General features: G+C 46.4%; 1 protein-coding gene across 1 annotated transcript in view; it reads left to right on the plus strand.

The window, feature by feature from the left end:
• The window catches only part of NID2 (nidogen 2), a 264,303-nt gene that overhangs the window by 73,768 nt on the left and 174,389 nt on the right, over positions 1–16,146 (plus strand). Inside the window, exon 3 of the mRNA XM_085626950.1 lies at positions 9,545–9,777. Within this exon, the coding sequence (XP_085483076.1) occupies positions 9,545–9,777 (233 nt within the window). The remainder of the gene's footprint in view (positions 1–9,544; positions 9,778–16,146) is intronic.

Genomic DNA, 16,146 nt, shown 5'->3' on the forward strand with positions numbered 1-16,146 from the left:
TAATGGGGCCTGATTTAAAGTTTGATGGATGGGACACACTGTCACACATGGGGCGAGAAGCCTGCCTGACGTATTACAAGTGTATTATATCCTATGGCATTCATTATGATGGGGACGGGATGTATGTCATGTTGGTGACAGAAGTCCCATCTGCCGCCAAACTGTACATCAGGCCCTTAATTATCAATTTTCTGATTATTATAGCAGTGATGGCTGCGGTGGTCAAACCTTTATAGCCATCCACGACCCCTTTATTTAAAAAAAAAAATGGCCTTCAATTTTGAAGAATAACCAGTGGTAATATTGTAACGGCCAGTAATTTCTACATCCTCACTCTGGCTGCAGAAAGCATTTGTGTGTACGTTCACTTCATACGGCACTCTTGTCATACCTGTGCGCTCTAAATACCAACCTTACTATCCTCTATATTACTATAACTCAATTTACCAGCCTTGAATGGATGCAAACTCTGCCTTCCTTTTTGTGCAACAAACTCTGCATAGAATTCCATGAATGTGGTCCTTCGCCAATAGTAAAACAAACTGAAATCGGGAAATCTTCTACCATGAGAAAACCCTGAAAATTAAATCTGGTTCCATGAACTGAAGGGTGGAAACGGGATTAAGCGTGATCCTTAAAATGTCTCCTTTAGGCCACCTGTAGACCAGTAATTTTCCCCTTCAGTGGAAATCTGCATTAGAACAATGTATTTCTGTGGATCTAGGTAACCTTTAGTCCATATGCATAAACTTCACAGCAGTATCAAGGGCCAATCCAGTTCAGTTAAAGCATCAGACACAACAGAGAAAATAGGGAAAAATGTTAAATGTGAAAGTTTTTTTTACTGCCAAATGATGGGACAAGGTTAGCATGTATTGCTAAAATGTATCTAACCTGCCTCCTGGCTGGAGTTAAAGTAGAGGTCAAGTTAAAAGCAGAGGTCACTGCTTGGCAACTGGAAGGTGCTCTATTCTGGTAGTCCAAACATGCAGGAAAAGGCGAAAGAGGCAAAAGCAGAGAATGTGTGGTGAAGACCTTGATAGCAGGTTCTACATGACCAACCTGGTTCTAACCATTCTTTTGAACAGCAACCTGAATCCACAGTTAAAACACATGGGGATAACTACAGACAATCACTGGCAAACCCAGTAGGTTTCGCCTATGCTAAAGCTATTGGCTTTGGCAATGTCTTTTAGCAATGTTCTACTGCAGCGTGGCTGTGCTCCATGGTGAAAAGTAAAGTTAGTAAAAAGCAACAATGACAAGGCCAGTGCTGGGCACAACGTTTTGTTGTTATGGCGGGTGAGTGTGGACAACATGGACAATGGGAGTGAGGGTGGAAACTGGCCACAGAGACAACAAAGGGGCAGTAAAAAAAGAGCTATGACTTTGCCAGCACTGACCCCATTACAGCACTTTTTTAGGTTGCAGTCTACCAGGCAAGGCATCTGTATGATTTTCTAAAGACATCTTGGGGATTTTCCGAAAGTTGGCCTAGGAATGCATTCCGCCCATTGATTACCATTGGCTTTGTGATTTGTCACCCAAATTTTCTGACTTTTTAGTTCCTAGCTTATTTTGCTTTCAGGTCTCCAGGTTCAGTTTGTACCCATGTTCCCCACCCACCCCGTTGCCTAAATCTTACGTACTGTATTCTTCCACACACTCACTTTCTGTAAACAGGCCAGTAACTCTTGTTCTCACCTCCTCACATTTGCTGTGCATTCAAAGACCAAGGTCAAATGTCAGGCACTGTCTTCTGAGGGCGCTTGTTTACTTTTCTTTCTCTGACTTTAAAGTGAGATGATTTATGTGACGCTCTTGCGTGATACTGAGTTTAGACAAGGGCTTTTCTAGCACACTACAACATGTAAATGAACGGTGTAGGTATTTCAGAGTATCAGAATTAGGAACACAAATTAAGTACTTTTTTGTTATTTCTAAAGTGTGTTGAAAACAAATAATTTATTATTATCAAAACAAATCATTGCACTAAGTGATACCGTTTCCACACATTTTCGTCTGTGCACTGTATAGTATTAGTAAAACTGTAGGTCAATGCAAACATAATGGTCCTTTCAATTGAAAAAGTGTTGTCTGTAATGGAAGTGTGCTGCCACACCATGTATACTCCACTCTATGCCACTCCACTCTTCACCACTGCACTCTACTGTGCGCCACTCCACTTTACACCACTTTGCACCAATGCACTCTGCACCACTCCACTCTACATCACTGTACTCTACGCCTCTCTACTCTACCCTGTACCACTCCACTCTATGCCAATGCACTCTTCGCCACTCTACTCTAAACCACTGCACTATTCTCCACTGCTCTCTACACCACTCTAGTCTAGGCCACACCAATCTACTCTGCACAATTCCTCTCTGTCACTGTACTCTACACCAATCTACAACACTGCACTCCACTGCATTGTACTCTATGCCAGACACTCTATGCCTGTGCAATTTATTCTGTACTCTAAGCCACTGTACTCTATGCCAGTACACTCTACACAAATGCACTTTATTCTGTAGCACTCAACACTATGCCCCCACACTTTGTGCCACTCCACTGTACACTAATCTACTCTTCCCCACTGCTCAATGCCACTGCACTCTACACCACTTTACTCTATGCCATTACACTTTATGCCACTCTATGCAACTGCAATCTACCCTGTACCACTCCATGCCCCTTCACTCTACTCTGAAACAATCTACTCTATGCCACTATACTCCACTATGTGCTGCTCCAATCTACTCTTAACCACTGCACTCTAAACCAATGTATTCTACATACCTGCACCCTGTCACTGCACTCTACGCCGCTGCACTCTATTCTGCATCGCTGTACTCGCCACTGAACTCTACATCACTATACTTTCCACTACTCAACTCTACGTTACTCCACTCTATGCTTCTCCTCTCTACCCTAATGCACTCTACAACACTATACGCTACTCCACTCTGTGCCACTCTACACTGCACCACTGTACACCACTACTCTCTATGCCACTCCCCTCTGCGCTGCTCCCCTCTGCGCCGCTCCCCTCTGCACCGCTCCACTGTACTATGCACCACTCTAATCTATGCCTCTGCTTTCTACTACGCTACATTGTACGCCATTGAATTCGATGCCATTGCACTCGAATCCACTGCACTCAATGCCACTGCACTCTATGCCACTATACTCTGCAACAGTGTACACCAATGCACTCTACACCATTCCACTCTACTCTTTGCCAATCCAGTGTATACCACTCTACATAACTCCATATTATGCCACTCTAATAAACGACCCTCTCTGCCACTCCACTCTAAAACACGCTACTCCACTCTTCGCCATTCCATTCTGACACTCCATGACAGTCTCTTCTATGCCACAAACATTTAGCCATGCTGAACAGCAGCCACCCTGGTGCACAACATGCCTAAAACACATTGGCAAAGCCAAGAGGGCTTGCATAGGCGAGACCTATTGGCTTTGACATTGCTTGATTTCTTATGGTGGGTGGGTGTGTTTGGGCAATATGGACAATTTAACAGGCAACACAGACATCGATAACGGGCAGTAACAAAAGAGCTATGACGCGGCCAACGCTGGCCATGTCGCTTTTTTTTTCTCTTCTTTTTCTTATGGTGGGTGGAGGCCAACACACACAATGGGGCAGGGTGGGAGGAAAAAGCAACATGGCCAACAGGAGGGTGGAGCTGTGAGGTAAAAAGCAGCACAGACTGTGTAAGAAGCAGCATGGACAAGAGTGGTGGGTGGGAGGGGAAGAAGCAACATGGATGGGAGGAATAAAGAACAAGCATTGAAAATGCAATAGGTCTCGCCTTTGTTTAAGTTAAAGCCTTTTGCTTTGCTAATGGTATTGTATTATAGCTATGTATTATTGAGTGCATGTATGTGATATGTTGTGGTTCTATGTTGTTAGAATAGTATTTGTTAGCTGTGTAGTAGGTTAAAGAATAGCATTAGGAGGAGAAGATTAGTGTTTAAGATTTGGGAAGTAGAGTGAGTATAAGAATAGCATGAGGGTTAAAGTAGTATAGTGAGGAGTAGAATAGCATGAGGCAGAAGAAAGGTGCGGGGTGAGCAGTATGAGGGAAAAGGAAGAAAGCGTGGAGGAGTTTAGCGTGATTTTGAATGAAGCAAAGTGTGGAGAGCAGTATGAGGCATAAGGAAGGAGAGAGGAGTAGTAGAGTAGTAGGAGGGATATGAAAGAAGTGTGAGAAGTAGAAGAGTAGTGTGAGGTAGAAGGAAGGTAAGATTATTCGATTAGTATTAGGTAGAAGGAAGTAACTTCCACACTAGAATGTCTTAGGTGGAAATGGACCGCTGTAATTAGCAATTAAATTATAGCTCCACTCAGGGCAAAAACGAACTTCCTTTTCAGTTTGTTTTCTTCACGATTCTATCTGCACCACAAATCAAAAGCCGCCCATGGGGGCACTAACAGACGCGTGCTTATTACTGCACCAGATGCAGTGTGAGTAACGGGGATGAGGAAGGAACTTAACAAAGAAAGGTTCATAGAAATGGTATCAAGCAAGAGTGGCGCATGAGTGCAGCAGGAAAGGTGAGTCGGGGAACTCGGATAGGCCTTCACCCAGAAGGGAGCACCGCTATAAAGTCTGGCGACACTAATTCCGCCATGTTCTGATCAGCCATCCCAGTAGACGTTAACAGGCAAAGCCTGTGCAGCTCCTGCCAACGCCTGCCCTCCTGCGGTGTGTACTCACCGGCCCTCGTGAACTGAGTAGGCACCCAGTGGCCGAACTAGCTATGCACGTACAAGCTAGCTAACCTGTAGTGTTTATGCACGCGATCTTGAAGCCGGAAGAGTGATGAGGCATACGCTGTACGAGCCTCCACACTGTATGTACAGTAAAATGGCGTTGTGTAAAATGTCATCTGCTAGGGACAGGGCAATCCCACCTCCCGGTACCCACCTGCCCTGTGCATGCAAAGAGTATGAGCTATGATGCCCATGAAAGGGCTGCAGTATTCATGGTGCCCGCCTGCCTTCCTGTACTATGTATACTGTCCAGTATATGGCTCTCATGCCACCAAGACAGCTGCAGGACAGACCGAACAACCCACTGTATCACGACGTTACGCTGCCTTGGGGAGTCTCGGGAGGGGGGTGGGGTGAAGGGAGAGGTGGAAGGTCGGGCCTGTGCGAGGCTTCACCAACAGGCCTACAGGGGCGGCCTGTACAGGTGTCCGTGAGCCCCTAGGCATGGATGTGCAGACGTAGCGAGTACAGAACTAGGTTTAACTTCTGACCCGCAGGAGTGTCGAAGAGTAGGTTTGTGGCTTCATTAACAGACCCACCGCAGGGGTAGAGAGCCCGGACCTGTGGCTTCGATGACAGACACGAAGCAATATTACAGGGCTGGCGCCTCGTCCTCAGATTCGCAGACATGTGAGCACAGGGCTTCACTCACTGACTGTAAGCATGTATGGAGAGTCCAGGGTTGGGGCTTCACTCTCAGACCCGAAGGGTAGAGAGCTGCTAGCCGGGGCTTCACTCAGACACACAGAAGGTATAGAAAAACCAAAGGTGGAGCTTCGAGCATTCTCTCGCTGCTGAGACAACAACAATAATAACACGACACATTCAAGTAATGGTAAAAAAAATAAAAAGTGCTGACAGTAATTATAAAACCCACCGTGTCACACCGCCAGTAAAAGATCCAGTCCCGGTGGGCGTGGCCAAAAGAGGACAGGGTAGTAACCAGGAGGGACAAAAAAGCCTCTGTTACAATCACAACACACCGTTTAGCATAATCCATGACGCAAAATGACGTACACCAATGGAAATTACGGGCGGAGCAGAAACTCAGCTTCTTAAAGTATATTGATTCCAAGAAGCCCTCGCAGAGCGAACAGCGCATGCACGCTGCAACGCCAGGCGAGACCTAAAAAAGGGTACCTGAATCGGAGAGAGCAGTGAAAAGACATAACTCAAACTAAACCAGTCAGTACTTGTTCCATGAGCCAAACGAAAGATCAGAAATTGACATTGGCAGCCACTGGCCAATTAGGTGGCATCAAATAGGAGTGACACTGAAGTAAGTGAATGGTAAGCAATGTGCGGGCTCCAGGCCATCTTGCATCAACAGCGCATGCTGTGTTAGCAGGTGAGACCTAAAGATGGATAAAGACTGGAAAAAACAAAAGTCATTGCCAAAGTAAAGCATAGGCCCACCGGCCCTTACACTGAAGTGGACTTTTTCAGCAAATGTGCACGAGATCAGGCAAAATGCCATCAGTTACTCATCAAGGTAGCCAATAGTTGAACTGGTCCGACCCATTGCCCCTTGCTATGGGCTGAAACAATGTGAATGACAGCTGCACAGATATTGTGAAGAGAGCTGACCCAAAGCTCCTCTATGCATGTATTTATGTATGCATTTTTATTTATGATTGTTTGATTACACACGCTGCGGAGAACGGCTAAAGCGGTCTCTCATATACTCTTCCGCTGTTGTTGTGGCCATTCTAGAGGCATGGTATATGGAAGAAGCCTCAAAGGGCCTCACAACTGTCCCTTCCTTGATGTCCGCAATACTTGGCAACCCAGAATTTGCAGCTGCAAAAGAGGGCATGAAGTATATAGAGTGGCACACTGCCATTTGTAAACATGTAGGAGACCTCTGACAACAAGGGTATTCAGTCCTTGGAGCCTCTGAAAGAAGACTATTCTCTCCTGAGAAGGAACACATGCACTACTTCCAGATCCAGCACTGGATCACCCAAGCCTTAGTTAAACCTAACGGCAGCAGACCACTCACTCCATTTGAGAAATGGATTGTGAAAGCACCTACTTTCCAACAGCTATACATTTCTGCAGAAAACCATTGGCACCGGGAGATCTGCACAGGAGGAATTTGAACACACACTCACAGATAAAGTAGTAAACACTAGCTTGGATTCACAAATGGTAAAGCTGGAGATCTCCTGCATGTTGGAGAAAATGTGGGGTTATAGGCACGCTCACTCACCTGTTATGTAGATGCCCCAAGTTACATTGTATTGGCAGGAGGTACTGTCCAGCATCCATACTCTTTGACACAGAGATCCCACAGTTTTTTTGTTTTTTGATTTGTTGTCTGGTTATGATCTGATAACCTAATCTTGATGATTGATTATGCTGCCTCATCGCCCAGAGGTTATTAGTGGGTGCCCGTGAAAGCTTTTGAAACACAAAAAGATTTAAACAACGAGTGTCTCTATGCCCGCCCTAAAAAGACTACAGTACATCATTAATATGGTCGTTCTAATGAAGTACATAGTATGAAATACCCTGAGGAGTCAACGAAAGGCATTTCTTTCAGTAATCTGGTCCATTTTAGGAGATTGATTCTATTTTGACTTGAGGCCACAATGACAACAAGCATTTGCAATGCAATAGATCTTGTATTTACGCGAGTTTGAGCTATTGACATTGCAAATTGCAATGCCTTTTATTTTTGTTTTCGTTTTTAAAACCTAAATAAAAGGCATTGTCATTTACAATGCCAGTAGCTTAAACTCGCGTAAATGCGATACATATTGCATTGCAAATGCTTGTTTATTTTTCTTTCTGCTTTTTCAGCCAAAGTGCATTCCTTTGTTTTGTTAGTGGGATGCACTTTGGCAACCCTACTTTATGTCTTGGTTTTTTCTTCGCAAAATCTGGTCACCCTATAGTTAAGCAACGACCCAGATAGCTCCCAGACTGACCCACAGTAAAGTGAGGCAATGGCGGCTGCGGAGAACGGTTACCCGGGGGCACTGCCATCTAAGGGGCGAGTCCATGAGTGGGCAGGCGCTCCCTCTCCCAGACTGGTGTCGGTAACCCGTAGGTCGCAGAGTCGAAGCAAGGGAGACCGGCCAAACCCCCATTCCCACAAACCACTATAACTGGTGCAGAGTGGGCCCCTCCCATTCATGGCACCACTGCACCGTTGCCTTTGTCACACCTCAGATCTACGTATAGTAAGTGTCTCGGAGCTCAAGGCTAGACTCGAGTGGCAGTGACAGTGTGTGTGCAGAGGGCATTGTTGGAACGGGAGAGGGCGGGGAGAGTTAACATCTGGAAGGGAATGAGTTACAGATGCGAGCACGCAGAGGTATTAATAGAGCACTGTAAGGGTAGTGGGGAGGGGGCGAGAGGGAGACTGGCAAGTCTGGGGGAGCTCCATGCGATGGAAAGCTGAACTGGGGGTGCAGAGGGGGGTGGCTACGACAGGACACGCGAGATAGGCTATCAGCCCAGTGGAAGGGCAGCTCTCTCGGCTTGGGGTGCTTTGGGCTTGCACTGGGGCCATCTGCCCCCTTGGAGAGGTACCAGCATGGCTGCCTGACATGAGGCTGCACCGCCCCAGCCCTACCGGCCAGCGTGCCGCTCATGGTCCTCATGCTACAACGACGCATCGACAGCGCACACCGACCTCTGCTTTATTAGACCTGAATTCCCTGAAGGCCTTTCGGGCGGCGCACTGGAGCTCGTGTTCTGATATCCTGTGCTACGGGTAACACCGCCCTGTGAAGGCCGGAGCTTCCTGTCTGCCATGTGTTTTTTGCATGTAAAGCGCTCGCCGTCCTATGTAGAGGGGCTCGAAGCGCTATATATCGAGAATCTTAATACATAAACAAACACGGTCATTTATGTTCGACCCCAGCACACAGCTGCCACTACTCTCGCCGATTTTTATTTTGTTTTTCAAACTCTTCTTTGCTCTGATCTCCTCGTGCTCTGTGCTGCGTGTTTGTGGTCAGTTTCTAGGGCCCTGAACCCTGCCCGTGGCCCTCCAGTCCTAAGCACAAACAGATGTTCGCCTACTCGGAGTACATTTCTTTGATCTATGTTATGATGGGGCATGCGATACTGGAAAAGATTGTTTTCCATGAATATCGGGAAACAAAAACAAGCCTGCGAGTGGTGCGCGCGCGCTACAGCGAGACATCTGGTTTCAATTATCGTGCCCTTGTCTGGGCACGATAATTGAACCCACATGGCGGCCGTGCGGGTAACCGACACCAATAGGCCATGGGCGGAGCAATGCGCCCGCCTTTGGCCAATTGCGTGCGGTCTTTGTTAAAAAGACGCACGCAAAGGCCAATAGCGTGGGCCAAAAGGAAAAGCACACGCTTGTGTGTGTGTGTGTGTGTGTGATTCCTAGGTCAGTTTTGAAATCCCCCTACAAGAAGTCTCTCGCAGCGCGAGCAGGGTTGAGCACTGCAACGCTAAGCGCGAGACCTAAAAATGAATGGAAACACAAAATTGGAACAAAATTTTGCCTGCTGATTAGAGGCTCTATCTCATGAATAGAAATTCGGTCCCTATCATTGCGTTTTGAAATTCTTCTAACTCATATATATTTTGTGTCTGGGAATACTGCTTTAGTTATTTGAATTGCTGTTACTTGAAAATGAATACTTGTCTGGAATTATTTATATGCATTATGTTATTGTTGCAAAGATGAACTCTATCTTGATTGAAGTCCTTTCTGAAATGCCCCGTTCTAATCTCTCGCACGGTCTCCAGTTTAACACTTTTCAGGCAGTGGTAGCGTATGACGATGCAGATGCCTACGCCATTTTCCTTTATCCCGAAGACGGAATTCAGTTCTTTGGAACCAGACCCAAAGAATCCTACTATGTCCAACTTGAACTTCCAGCTCGGGTGGGCTTCAGCCGAGGAGAATCCGACTTCCTGAAGAGAGAAGCCCCGTATTACAGCATAACCAGCAGTGAACAGTCTGTGAAAGATCTCTACCAGTGAGTCTTTCCAATTTATCTTTTATTATGTTGAAGATCTTCAGATCTTGGCAAGTAAGAACAACAGTGCGACATATCGCAGGCTAATGCATTCAAAGTGTTTTATTTGTTTGAATTCTTCCTTTTGCTCAATTTCAGTTCTTTTAGTATTTGTTTTACACACTTCACTGTCTTTCATTTCCTTATTCCATTTAGTGCAGTCAATCTCTGTTTGACATAAACAAACTGGTGACTCTTGCATTTGCACGCTGGACCATTTGAGCTGTGGGTCAGTCCAGAGATCTCCAAAATTGAAGCAATGTTTCCATTGCATTAGGCAGTGATATTAAATAATTTGATTAGTTGGAAGGTTAAATAACCACAGGATTACATACAAATGTGCTATATCTCGGTTAACCCCATTATCTGTACTGATATTTATTCATACAAGTATATCCTTTTGAGAGATGTACCCCTGTCCTGTTATAAGACGAAATGCAGTAACCATCTTTGTGGTGTACTCATGCTGGCACATCTCGAGGTGAATAGCAATGAATGGTTTGCAGCTGCTTGACTTCGTGGTTGAAGAATAATTGCAGCAGGGTAAATCATAATACTGTTTAAATATATCATCATCATCATCATCAAATCTTTATTTCGGTCTCTGAGGACCATAAAAGATACAGAAGTAAAATACAATATCAATTAGACAATAAAACATAAACAATGGTGAAGTCGTGTGCACATCTTAAAACATTTCGAGAGGGTATTACTCACTAGACATTAAACGATTACGGATAAACCATGCTGCAGTTAAAAATTTGGCTACTGCGCATACAATGGGGGCAGACAAATCAGATTTTAAAACTCTAAATGCAGAACGGTGTTCCCTAAAGCCTAGGTTCCTAAGAAGTGGGGCAAGCCAATATTTACGTGGAATGTTGTATGCAGGGCAAAAAAAGATCATGTGTAGATCGTCTTCTCGCTTGAGAGGGCATACTTGGCAATTTGGAGTGGTCGCCGCTTTATGCCAGTGCTCCGTGTAAGCCCTCACAGGGAGTGTTCCATAACGCCACTGCAAATACAATTTTCGAGTTAGTGGTGGGCTGACATCATCAAGGACCAATTCTAGCTGATAAAGATCCTTGATAGCAAGGAAGTGCCTTGATAACGAATCTTGGGATAGGGATTCAATTGCAGCCTGTAGCTTGTACTCGCGGTATGCCTCCACCAGCGATCTACGAGAGATCCTGGGACAAGCACTCCGCGGGTCTTGCCACAGCTCCGATTTCCCCATCCTTTCTAGAGTGATCTTAATATACTTAAACCAGGGTATTTGCAACACATTTGGTAGGCCCAGAATTTCTTCTAATTCTGCTCTGTAACTAGATAGCTCCACCGAACTCCATATTCTACGCCAATATGTCAAAGGCTTAAGACCCAGTTCTTCGGTAATTGGTCTTAGGCCGAGGTCCAGTCTCAACGGGAGTAGCGGGGTGCTTGATGGTAGAGCAGTAAGTTGCCTGATAAAGTTGTTTTCAGTTATCTGCAACTTACAGCACGCGGCATGACCCCATATCTCACCCCCGTAGGTGACTGCACCTCTAGCCTGGGTTTTATAGATGTGGAGTGGTGGGCCAAGTGGCTTGTAGGAGGTCCTAGATATCATCCTATGTATGCCACCTGTGAGTTGGGCGAGTTTCAAGTTTACTCTCGTAATGTGGGTGTCCCAAGTCAAAGTTTGGTTCAAAGTGACACCTAGGTATTCAAATGTGGAAACCCGGTCTAGTCTTTCATGTCCTATCATAGGGTTTGGACGGGTTGAGGTGGACGGGTTAAAGGTCATGAACTTAGTTTTCGTCGCGTTCACTTCCAAACCACGAAGCTCACAAAAGTTCATGAACCCGTCCAAAATTCTCTGAAGGCCCATCGGAGATTTTGAAAGCAGGAGGGTATCATCCGCAAACAAAATTGCGGGTACCCTCCTGCCATTCAACACCGGGGCATCAATATTACTCAACCCTGTCAGGAAATCTATGACACCGTTCACGAAGAGGCAGAACAGGGTTGGTGCCAGCACGCAGCCCTGTCTTACCCCAGAATCCACCGGAAAACCCTCTGTAAGAGCGCCTCCTCTACCACACCTCACTTTGGCATAATTGCCCCAATGGAGCCTCATCAGCATGGATAGGATGTCACCCGGGACATCTAGATCCTTGAGTACTGCCCATAGTTTGGCACGGGGCACCAAGTCGAATGCTGCCCGCAGGTCAACAAAGACCGTGTACAGCGTTCCTCTACCCAGAGTCAGTCTTCCAATGTAAGTTATTGAATCGGAGAATCTGGTCTATTGTAGAGACACCTTCTCTGAACCCAGCCTGATATGGGCTCAGTATGTCCTTCTCTGCAATCCATACTTGGAGACGATTCAATAGCAATCTCCCAAACCGCTTTTGTGGGACATCTATTAAGCTTATTGGTCTATAATTGGATGGGAGCAGAGGTGATCCCTTTTTAAATATTGGGACGATCTCTGCTCCCAACCAAGTTTTTGGGACCTCCATGCCCCCCAAAATAGAATTAAATAGGCACAACAGGTATGGAGCCCAGACTACTGGCTCGTGTTTAAAAAGATCACCAGGCAGGCCATCTAGGCCGGGTGCCTTGCCGGGGGCTAGACTGTCTATCGCCTCATATACTTCCTTCAGGGTAAAGGGGTGCCCCTTAGTTTCGTCAGTATTGTTAAAATTTATTAGCTTTGGTGGGGCAGATGTGCTATATAAAGATTTAAAATGGTTTCGCCATGCAGAGGCCGAAATGTTAGGCTCAATTGCATCATGTTGTGTTTCTTCCCCTGTGTTTACAAGGCGCCAGAATAGACGGGAGTCTGCACATGCTAGAGTGGTTTTAAGTTTCTCCCACTTATTGTACTCCCATTCCTTTTGTGCATTGCCAATCATACGTTTATAGGCTGAGCGCCTGGCCCTAATAACCTCAGTCCCTAGGCCCTCTTTGATTGCCACCAGAAGATCCGATTTAGCCTTCCGGCATGCACAATTATACCAGGTGGGGCTAAGTGAACGTTTGGAAGGTCCTTGCAGTGTAGTAAAGAGGATATCAGAAAGAGCCAAAGTTAGGTCTGTGTGTAGTGTTCCCCACTCCATCCAGTTATCAGGGCAAACATCTCGATCAGTTATCATCAGTGCTTTTTCCAATATGGGAATTGCCCGGGCGTAGAGACTGGGAAGAGTTTCTGGATTCGAAAGTAATCTTTCCCATCTCACTCTGCGTCTATTGTTTTCTAATGTTAAACCCTTCCGAGGGGGCGAGGTCTGAGACCTCACGGCCTCACTATCGGAAAGGATATATTCTGCTTCCAGAGCGTGATGGTCGCTATTCACACCTGGCAGGACCCTAAAGTCTTTGATGGAAGACCAGGCTGCTAAGGGGACAAGAATATAGTCCAATTTTGATTGCCTTCCACCCCGGCTAAATGTGTATTTTGGAGGGATGTCTGATTTTTTCTGGCCATTGCAGGCCCGCAAACCAAATTTTAAGGTTAGGGATGTAATTTGGACCGCTAGAGGTGTCCATGTTCTGGGGCCGGGAGCCTCCAAGGGAGGTATAGACCAAAGCACATCCTCCTCGTCGGTTAGTCCATCTAATGGGCCATAGAGGGGCTCGTAGTGACAGTTGAAGTCACCCCCTATTAAGTAGGGAGTATCAGCGGGAATTTCGCATAAAATGGAGGCGAGATCATCTATAGTTCGTGATTCAAGCCCATTAGGTACTGGGCGAGAATAAACGTTAACCAACATGAGCCTATTAAAATTTGGTCATTCCAATAAAACCACAAGAATATCCTCCGTGGAGAGTGGATGTAAAACAGCACTACATCCCAAGTCTGCTGCTAACCATGTAGCAAGTCCGCCCGAAGGACGTCCTTTCACTCCCCATTTCGCCTGCATGGAAAATGACGCATATCCTAAATACGTCACAGGCCCAGGTTTCCTGGAACATACAGATGTCTTTGCTCCTAACAAGTGCATTCCACTCTGGAGAATGCAACTTGTTACCGAGGCATGCCACATTCCATGATAGCAATTTTAAAACGGTGGAGTTAGTGCTGCCAATGGATTTTTCTGCAGCTGGGGTACAGCACCGCTCGTGCAATGGGGATGTGCTCGTATTAAGAATAGGAGATGCAGAAGGCACCGCCTCGCAAGGCGGGATAGCAAGGTGCACAGGGTAGTTGGCTATCAGGTTCTTGGTCTCAACCTTCATAGTGTTAGACTCCTTTGTGTGGTGGGGTAGGACGGATTCCTCTTTACTGCTTTTCCAGAGCAGTCAGTCCTCCCAGGCTAAACTTCCAAATCTATTCTGCGTGGGGAAGTAATCAAGGTGTGGTAGGTCACTCGTGATGAGTACCCATACTCTCTTGGCTCCACCTGCAGCCGTGACCACGTACAAGTTCCCAGTCTCCCTCTCCTTGCTTTTGTAAGACAGATGGGTAAAAGAAAGATAGTGGTAGGGCTTGGATTGTAGTACCCCTGTCACGATCGGGCCAGTTAATTATGTGGGAGACTGTCCTAGGGTCCCTAAAGTTGACCAAGACACAGTCTCCCAGGATAGATTTCTTTTTGCCGCCTAGCCATGAAGCTCTTCTTACCATCAGGACCTGGCTGCGTATACCATCGGGAAGAGGTCTATTGATTGTGAGCCAATTGATAACCTTATTTTTAAGCGATTCAACTGGCTCTTGCGTTGACTCTTTTAGGGCAGGGACACCTGCCAAGATTACTGTAAATGGGCTGGCCTCAGGTGGTAAGTTTATAGTCATTTGTTTCCCAGTAATGCTGTTGAACAAGCCCTTGGAGCCAGGTACAGACGGGTTCTCTTTTGGGCTTCTGTTTAGAGTCTGAACTGTAGCTGGTAATGTCAATTGGGGAGGAGAAACGTGGGGTATTAGGGGGATAGTAGGGGAATTCAAATTTGTAGCTAGAAGGGCTGTTTTGTTTGTCGCACCGCTCGAATCAGTAGCTGGGGCTAAGGCATCTTTTGGACAGGGAAGTGATATACCTGCCAATTCTTTTACAATGCAATTTAGGGTGGTTTCTATTTTCCCCAGGTGTGCTTCCAGTGGTTTAAGCAGCAGCCTCATCATATTACGAATATCCAGTAGTGTAATATCCTCCTCCCCAGAAGTTAATCCAGTGTTGTCAGGTTTATAGGGTAATGCATTAGTTAGTTTGGGCCCCTTAGATTGTAATGGGGTTCGACGTTTATTCATTAACTCAGGTTTCTGGCTCTGTGGTTGAGAAAAGAATTTGGTGTTTTTACATTTTTTCCCCCCGAGACGTCTGGGGCTTCTTACTGTTCTTAGGGATAGCTCCTTCTCTCACTCCTGCCCTATTAGGGTCTATCAGCTCAGCCCCTAAGCTATTTTCCTCCCTACCATGTACAATAGTGCTGGGGCTAGGATTAGAATGAGGCGGCTTTGATGAGGGGAGGGGTAATATGCTAAAATCTATCTGAGATGATATAGAGCAATCAATGTTGGAGGTGCCTGCTATAGTGGGATAAGATGATCTAGCTGTTTCAAGCAATTCAATTTGACCCTCTCCCCCCGCCATTGATTGACTGCCATCAAGTCTGAGTCGGAGTCCTTGCAGAGACTAGGGGGCCCAGCGATGATCTCCTTACCCATTCAATCTCTTGAGAGATACGTCGTTCGAGTGTAGTGATGTCCTCTATTAGTAAAGAACCAGCTTTGGCGAAATAACTGTCCAGAGTACATTGTGGCTTTCCGGCGGCCATCAGGGTCTTACTCCGTGTCTCCCTCAAGGCCATTTTCTCAGAGCTGCCAAGAGCAGGTATCGTGAGGCACGGGAGGGTGAAGTGGCAGGGGGGGCTGACCGAGACCGATCCCGACCGTCCTCGAACGGCCTCAAACGGCCCGCTCTTTGCCCGGTCTTCGCCCCGGTCTGCGTCCCTGGCGCGTATGGGCGGAGCCCCTAGACAAAAAGAAGGGTCCGAAAAGGGGGCGTGGCCGGGAAGAGAACCAGGTGTGCCGGCAAAGTTAATCCCCCAGCACCCTGGGACTCGCAGTCCCGGATTCAACAGCCTCCGTGGCGTGCCCTCCTTGGTCAGCGCGGCGTCCCCTCAGGCTGGACAAAGCAACAGGACAAAATCCAGCTCCACCAGTTGTCAGTAAGTAAAAGTGTGACGAGCGGCACATATATAATTTAATGTACTCGATTTGATTTCTGAAACACTGGTGTTGTTAGTCGCGGTTTTCGACTGTTACCCTGCCTTAGAATGCTCATTCCCTAATTCCAGCATTTGATACAGTTATAAAAAAAAAACCACAAATCTGCGTTGTCAAATAAT

The sequence above is a fragment of the Triturus cristatus genome, chromosome 9, assembly GCF_964204655.1.
Source record: "Triturus cristatus chromosome 9, aTriCri1.1, whole genome shotgun sequence".
Lineage (NCBI taxonomy): Eukaryota > Metazoa > Chordata > Amphibia > Caudata > Salamandridae > Triturus > Triturus cristatus.